Raw genomic sequence first — 8,123 nt, 5'->3', positions numbered from 1 at the left:
AAAAAGGGAGACAATGTCATTGGGAAGGGCAGTGATCCATCCCAACTTAGCACATAGCCATCTCCAATTAGTTGAGAAATGACAACTAAGAAGGAGGTGATCCACTGATTCCTCCTGTTCTTTGCAAAGGATGTATCTTGAGGGGCCTTCAAAACCCATCTTCTTGAACTTTTCTGCAGTTAGAATTTTTTTTCTAGTTGCTAACCAAGCAAAAACCCCAGCTTTGGGTATAAGTTTGCTGCTCTAGAAAATCTTCTGTGGAGTTCCAAGCTCATTGTGCTCATGCTGATTGACAAGAAGATTATAACCTCTCTTGGCATTGTATTGGCCTGACTTGGAAGGGGTCCAAATCAGGGAGTCATGACCTTTTTTGAAAAATAGTTCCCTATTCTTGATGGTATCTAAGAGTTAATCAACTTCATTAGGAGGGAGAGGAAGTCCCTCAAAAATCTTCCAAGACTAACCAAAATTAGAATCCTTCTCACAAAAGGTTACATAGTCCTTGATATAGATGCCCGAGTTTAGTTTAAGCCAATCTCTTGTGAACTGAATAGAAATTAATCTGTCAATGCTTGGGTAGCCACCCTAGGAATCCTCCCAAAATAAACACAAAGAGCCATCATGGACGTCCCAAGAGATATAGTCTGCCACTTATAGAGATCTACATTTAAGCATAAAATTCCAAATCCTAGATCCTTTAGGTGGATTGCTGACTCTCATGAAGTTTCTTGAGTCTCCATCCGCAATGTATTTTTCATGCATAAGTCTTACCCATCTTGCTCTTGGATCCTTTGCCATTTTCCACACAAGTTTGGCTCCTAAAGTCTGGTTTTGAAGTTGCTGATTTCAAATTCCTAAGCCACCCAAGGCCTTTGGTTTGCAAATTTTATCCCAAGCTATTAGGGCTATTCTATGCCTCTCCTCCGAGTTTTCCAAAAAGAAGTTTCTCATTTTCTGAGTAATGAAAGAGTTCATTCCTGCTGTTAGAGCAAGGTATGATAGAAGATAAATTGGAAGAGTTGATATAACCGCCCGAAGGATGACTAATCTTCCTGCCCATGAAAGCCATTTACCTTTCCAAGAATTAGTACTTTGCTCCATTTTTAATTTCATTCTAGTTTTGATGGTTATATAAGAATTTATATCAAAAGAAATAAAGAGTCCAAATCATGCTCTAAGACAAGTATTCAAAATATCCACACCAAGTGACACTATGAATTGTAAAAAAATTTCAAAAAATAAGGTATTGCATATTTCACAAAATTTAAGAGTACTTTAGCTTAAAGCTTCAATTTTAGCCTGTTCAAATCTGTTGAAACTTAAAGATTAATTATTTAAGATTTCCTAAATTTTATATAATATCGTTTTCTTTAATATTCACCCTTTTGAGTATTGTTTCTATGGAATAATAGAGGTTGGAGAATTTTGCTATGTGACATTGGATTTCAAAATTCAACCACTGCATTTTACAAACCAGATTTTGAAGCGGCAGTTGATTTTATGAAAAAAAGTTTCAAGAGTGCTCCTATTTGGCTAATAATTTTTTTATGAATTTTTTTCTTCATTGGATTAAGAATCAAAATACAGAGATAAAAATATACCTTCAGCTAAACAACTGAGTGAAAACAAAAGCCTATCAGCTGTAACAAGGGGGTTACAACTGAGCTATCAAGAACATTTTTCAAAAAAAAAAAACTATAACAACAACAATACAACAACAGAACAAGGATGACAATACTCTAGAATTTGATGTACATGGGTTAGCTCCTTTTAATTTTATTTGGCAAGCTTGGCAAACTAAAACTAATTTGGTTTGATCAATCCCTCAGTCACGGTTTAAGCTTTCCTTACTCTTCTATTGATGAAATCGGTTAGTTCAACAAAATGGCAGCCTACTTTGTACTAAAAAACCCTTTTAAGGGAAACACCTCTTTAAAAAAGGCATTCAAGTTTTTCGAGATTTATGGGACTCTCCCACCTTTCAATGGAAATCATGGCCTCTTCTTAAAGTTCAGTTTTATCTTGCAGCTTCTGATAGGCAACTTATTGTTGAAATTCAACAGCTTGTGGCTCTAGAGCTTTTCAGCCTATTATCCTTGGATTTTCATTCAATTTTTTTGAATGATTGGAGATGGCGTAATGCTCGTAGCATTCACTTCTTCTCCATTCGATTGATCTATAGACAACTCCTTCCACCTATATCCATTTCCCTCTAACTCAATAGGAAGTGGCATTGCACTTTTCCCCGGTCTAAGTGGAACAAGCTCAGCTACCAAATCTGGAAATCCAAGGCGGATGCTCAATCTCAGCTCTTAGCATGGAGTGCTGCATATCAAGCTCCCCATTGGTGCTCGCCTCAAGTTTGTCTCCCCTTTGCTTACTTGTCCTTTTTGTTCTAGTAAAGAATCCATGAAGCATGCTTTTTGGTTTTGTGCCCATGCTTGTAAATTATGGCATTCATTGTTCATCTCTTTGCCTGCTTTGTTCCCTCGTCCTTGTCCTTGGAAAACAACTCTTCTTGGTGCATCTGCTTCCTTGGATATCATATCCCACACATGTAGGCAAGTGATCCTCAAATGTTTTTGGAAACTTCGCTGTCTTGCTGTTTTTTCTCACACCATCCTCCCTCTACAATTGGAAACTCATATGATCTGTGTTACCTTGTCTCTCCATATTGTCAAAAAAGTTAATGATGGTGATTCTGTTTGTTTTTAAAACTGGTGATAAAAAGTTAAAGTTGAAGTTGAATGATTATTAATGAGCTCACCATACTTCAAGTCTTTCTGAGTGCAAGGCTCTAACATCATAAGGAATGAGACTGCGATTGTATCCCAGCGAATTTAAGAATGGATACCCCTCTATCCTTGACTCTAGCCAAAGAAGTTTCAACCTAACACTCATGCTCCCAAATACCTAAAATGACTTGATGAATGAAATCTTTTACAAAGAAAAAATAAAATTTCTACTGCACTCTCTTTCTATGGTAGTCCATCTTTAGCTTATCAAACCCTTATTTATTATGAGGTTCTCAATGCAAAGGATCAAACTCATTCTTTTGCTCGCTTATGCCTCATCTTAACTTGAAGTCTTATTTTAAAGATGAATGAAAAGCATATGGCCAAAAAGATTGTTGATCCACATTATAAACTTGGTCCAGTCATTCCAGGTCTTTACCATGACAATCACAAATCTTATACTTCAGTTAAAAAATCTAGTTCGCTAAAAATTCCAACCTTTCAAAGTTTCCATCTACCAAGGTAAGTGTAATCGATCCAACAAAATACATTTAAAATTCAAACTCATAAATGAAGAGATCATGATATTTTGGTGTAAGAGGATCCTTCTCACAGAAAACGCATGCTTTTATGCCGTTAGACAGTTGTTGAAGTCTAGTTTCCTTTGAAATCCATGTGTTATGGTTATGTGATTTATAACACTTCCACTGAAAGTAAGGTCGAAAATTATGGTTTGACTCTCATAGTTTTCTGATTGAATTTGTTGAGAAGGAAATATTGAGGATACTGTACATGATGGCTATACGCATACTAAGGACAGAGGAAAACTGCAATCAATATGAATTGGCCACTTTACCCAATATTAATAGGTGTGCACCTTATGCTTATATCCAGCTTAGCAATGCAGTCGTTGAAGAAATTGAGAGCAATAGTAGTAGTGATAATTATTCAATTACAGTTGTAGAGAGATTGAAGGAGGAGATGTGGCAGCAGTTAGGGTTGGCAGGACCTATGGTGATGGTCAATGTGATGGAGTATCTCACACCACTGCTGGCTCTCATCTTCGTTGGTCATATGGGCGAAATGGAGTTTGCTGGTGCAGCTTTGGCAACTTCCATGGCTACCTCCTTGGGCTACATTTTATTGGTACAAGTTTTTAAAACAATTTCTTTATATTTTAGTAACCACCAAACTCAAATATCCAATCTCAATAAATTTTTTCTTGGCATTTTAGGCCTTTCCACACAATGGTGAACACATAGGTGAGGCATAAATTTGTATTGGAGTCTTTGCCTCATGGTACTATGACAAATCTCTGTGTTGTATTGGTGTAGAACATTCCACTTAAAGGAGTTGAATTTGCCATTTTATCTGTAAGCATAAATCTAAACCAAAAAAACTAGTCTTGGGTTAAGCATTTACACTCATTTAGCTATATTGCCTGTTGGAGGAGAAATTAGTTTATTGTTCACTGATAATAATCAGTCCATTGGTTAACTTATTTGATAATGATTACAAAAGAAATTAGAATGAACAAGAGGATTCAACTAGTCTGCAATTATCTTTGAAAGAAAAACTAGAGAAGTAGAAAAAAATTCAGCCACCATCAGGAGATCATGCGAAAATAGGTAGCTAAAAGATTACAAGTCAGCGATTGGTCATTCTGCAGTAGTATCAAAAGCATTGCTAAGACTATCAACTTGAAGAATGTCATGGTGTCAGTCTAAGAATGTCATCTAAAAACGGTCTGGATCGAGGGGATTCTAGGTAACCATTGGATCGTATGTTACTACGTGTTCTCCTTTCTATCCTCATAACACCCAAAGCTGTCTAAATTAGTAAGGGGGTCTGGTTATAATATTTGGCTTTTGTGTTGTGAGAATATCTGGAATTCATGTGTGTGGCTTGGGAGGCTGTTGGTAGAGAGGTTTAACAAGAATTGGGGCACCACTTGAAAGGAATAAAACACTGTCATTTTACAATTTATGGTTTGTTCCACATAACAGACATAGTAATCAAAACTTGAGAATCTAATATGTTTTATGTTCTAATACACAGGTGGGCATGGCAACGGCCATGGAGACACTGTGTGGACAAGCATATGGAGCCCAAGAATATCATATGCTTGGCATATTTCTGCAACAGGGATTGATTACATTATTGGGTGCTTGTGTCCCCTTGTCCATAATATTTGTTAATATGGGGTACATTCTGAGGCTGTTCAAACAAGACCCACAAATTTGTGAAGCGGCAGGCAAATATACATGGGGTCTCTTGCCAGGTCTGTTTGCATATGCCACGTTACAACCTCTGGGAAGGTTCCTTCAAATGCAGAGTATTGCGTGGCCTGAGGTCTGGTCGTCTGCCATTACTGTCGTGCTTCACATTTTCACTTGCTGGTTAACAATATACAAGATGCAGTTAGGATTTGTTGGTGCAGCAGTATCCACCAGTGTGAGCTTGTGGGCGAATGTTGGTATACTGCTTCTCTATATTAAACTCAGTGGTGTCTGCAAAAATACATGGCAGGGCTTCTCCAAACATTGCATTCATGGGATCAAGCACTTTCTCAAACTTTCATTGGCTTCCTCTCTCATGATCTGGTAGAATTTATTTACTTATTTCTCAGGTCTAGTGTCTTTAATGTATCTGGAATGTTTACTTCTGGGAATACTCAAGATGTTTTAAAATAACAATTTATGAAAGAATATTGTCAGATGTACTCATATGAATATAAATTATAAACATGGCTGTTGCAGTCTAGATTATTGGTGCTTCTCCATACTGGCTTTACTAGCAGGAATGCTGCCAGATCCGCAACGTGAAATATCTGCTCTGAGCATTTGGTAAGACATGGGCAAACAACTTTTATAATTCTAACAATTCAAAAATCATCACTCATCTGCATCTAATCTTTTTTCTCCTTACGAGAATCCTTTTTCCGCTTGATATATCTTGAGTGAGGTTATGGGTATCCTTTGATACATTTAGTAGGGTAAGCTTGAAGAGCATTCTTCAACTCTGTAACTCCTGGTTACACTCAAATGTATTCTATATCAATTTGGGCATGGGTGGCAGTCTATATGAGTGCCGTCATTACCAGTACACCAGGACCCCTTGGATTGCTCCTAGTCAAAACTTGTTGGTAATCAGTTCCTAGTATATAAACTAAATAGGAAAAGTACCACATGTTTTATACCTTAGTGAAGGTTTAATTTTGAGTTATGGTATGGTTTTGTTGTGGAGGTGTTTTCTGATAGCATTTCTTTGTTCATGATCAAGATTTTTTATTGTCTGAATGTTTCTTCTTTTTCGCAGCATGAATATCACATCTCTGTATTACATGGTACCAATGGGAATAGGCTTAGCTGTAAGGTGAGTATGATTGATTTTGATGCATATTACTCAAAACAATTAGGATTAGAAAAAACAAAAGGAACTTAAGTGAAATATCCTCTGTAAATTGTATTTTGTAGCTTGAGAGTCTCGAATGAAATTGGAGCGGGTCGAACAGGGGCTGTAAGGCTTTCTATACTTGTTGCACTGGGGATCACTCTTGTCCAAGCCATATTTGTTTCAGTCACATTATTCTCCCTAAGAAATATTCTAGGAAGAGTTTTCAGCAATAAGAAAGATGTGATTGGGGATGTCTCCAGGATAATCCCTATTTTGTCAGTAGCAGCTATATTAGATGGTTTGCAAGCAGTTCTCTCAGGTTAATTCTTCAAAATAATCTACATATTCAATTGGAAATATAGTACACACTTGGAAATATAGTACACATTTGGAAGAGCAATTTTTGGATTAAATTGTGTAGTAGTTTTGGCATCAACGTTTTGGATTATGTTCTATGATCCATCATCAGGATGATTGATTGGCTTCTTTTTTTAAGTTGGTCTGATCTGCTACTCACTCATTTTGTTTTTTGATAGCACTCAATCGTCCTGATGATGGATTATAGACCATGATCCAAAAATTTGATGCAAAAACTACTAAACAATCTAATCCAAAAACTCTTCTTCCAAATCTAATAATTTGTGGAAACTTGATGTCTTCGATCAGAATACACACTACACATCATAAAACTTAATTCATATTCATTATTTGTATGCAGGTGTAGCCTCTGGCTGTGGTTGGCAAAATCTTGGGGCATATGCTAGTGTATTTGCCCTGTACTTTGTAGGTCTCCCCTCAGGGATTGTTTTGGCCTTGTTTTTCCATATGAGAGGAAAGGTATAAGTCAATTTCTTGATATCATTATAAAAACATTGAGATCATTTGTAAAGATTAATCCAGTACGAATTCCCAATTTTGTGCTGCTCATAGGGCCTCTGGATTGGAATAACTGGAGGGATGTTGCTTCAAACATTGATGCTTCTCTTGATTACTATATTTACCTCTCTAAAAAAGACGGTAATTCAAGAACCACAGACCCATAAACCAGAAGCAATAAGTCAATAGTTTTAAATGCTGAATGAGTCGGTCTGACCCAATCATTTCAATATATTTTTCCTCCTAACAGTAATCAATGTACATTGACAGAGTACCGAAGCCAAAGAGCGCTTGAAGATCATCCAGAGAGTGAGTAAACAATTTTGGGTACTAATTATAATTGTCCTCGCTTACTTAAACCTATTCATGAAGTTTTCTTGAAAAAGGATATTGGTTTCTGACTTCATCTTGTCTTATCCATTCCCTTCTTATTCTCAGGAATCTCCAATGTGAGTTGAAATGCTTAGCAAAAGAACAATCAGGGATTTCCTTGCAAGGCAGCCACTTTTTATTTCTTGGAACTTATCTGAAAGTGAAGGTTGTTAACCTTACTCCAAGCCAAAAGACCAAAAACCTTCAAGGTCTCAGGCAGACTAAAAAATACTCAGTTCATCATTTTCCACAGATCCAGGCAATTATTAATGCATCTCTCTGGGATGTTGTGGATGTTTAACTGTTTACAATTACGTCAATCCCATGCTTATCAATTACCTGTCTTTATAACGATAAGGTGAAGTGTCTCGACTCTTGTCCATTTCCATCGTTATTCATTCATTGCATTAATAATTTAAGCAGTGATTAAAATAAGCATTGATCATATAAATCAATTACCTAGAGCAAGCACGATGAATATTTCAAAAGCATTTATTTCATATTAATATAGGGGAAAGGACCCAGTAGTCGTTCACCCTAACTTCGCGCTTCTCAAAATCCTACTTGGAAATTTCAAATCACTCTGATTTTTTTACAGCAGCTTACTTGGCAAGTCCCCTGCTAATAACTAAGGTTTCAGGGCCACGCCATCAAATATGATGCCACATCAGCATGCTTTTCGCCAAGGTGTCCAAAACAGCCCCCCAAAAAAGTGAGACCAATAGGCGTGCAAAAGAGACCCCA

General features: G+C 36.8%; 1 protein-coding gene across 1 annotated transcript; it reads left to right on the top strand.

Annotated features, from left to right (window-relative positions):
* Nucleotides 1-3,425: 3,425 nt before the first annotated feature.
* Nucleotides 3,426-7,830, top strand: LOC131029295 (protein DETOXIFICATION 16). Its single transcript, XM_057959733.2, has 9 exons — nucleotides 3,426-3,881; nucleotides 4,794-5,338; nucleotides 5,495-5,581; nucleotides 6,054-6,110; nucleotides 6,212-6,450; nucleotides 6,850-6,968; nucleotides 7,062-7,148; nucleotides 7,278-7,316; nucleotides 7,446-7,830. Exons 1-9 carry the CDS (start codon nucleotides 3,528-3,530, stop codon nucleotides 7,458-7,460), a joined length of 1,542 nt encoding a protein of 513 aa, XP_057815716.2. The 5' UTR covers nucleotides 3,426-3,527; the 3' UTR covers nucleotides 7,461-7,830.
* Nucleotides 7,831-8,123: the final 293 nt, after the last annotated feature.

Source organism: Cryptomeria japonica, chromosome 3 (genome assembly GCF_030272615.1).
Source record: "Cryptomeria japonica chromosome 3, Sugi_1.0, whole genome shotgun sequence".
In the NCBI taxonomy this organism is placed as follows: Eukaryota; Viridiplantae; Streptophyta; class Pinopsida; order Cupressales; family Cupressaceae; genus Cryptomeria; species Cryptomeria japonica.
Note: the sequence above shows the minus strand (reverse complement) of the source record. Positions and strands in the feature narration are given on the sequence as shown.

Bases quoted from the DNA above. Each gene is read 5' to 3' on its own strand.
- LOC131029295 (XM_057959733.2), top strand. From the start codon at position 3,528: ATGATGGCTATACGCATACTAAGGACAGAGGAAAACTGCAATCAATAT. The intron at 5,339-5,494 runs GTAGAATTTATT...TGGCTGTTGCAG, and splicing joins GCTTCCTCTCTCATGATCTG to TCTAGATTATTGGTGCTTCT. The intron at 6,111-6,211 runs GTGAGTATGATT...TGTATTTTGTAG, and splicing joins GGAATAGGCTTAGCTGTAAG to CTTGAGAGTCTCGAATGAAA.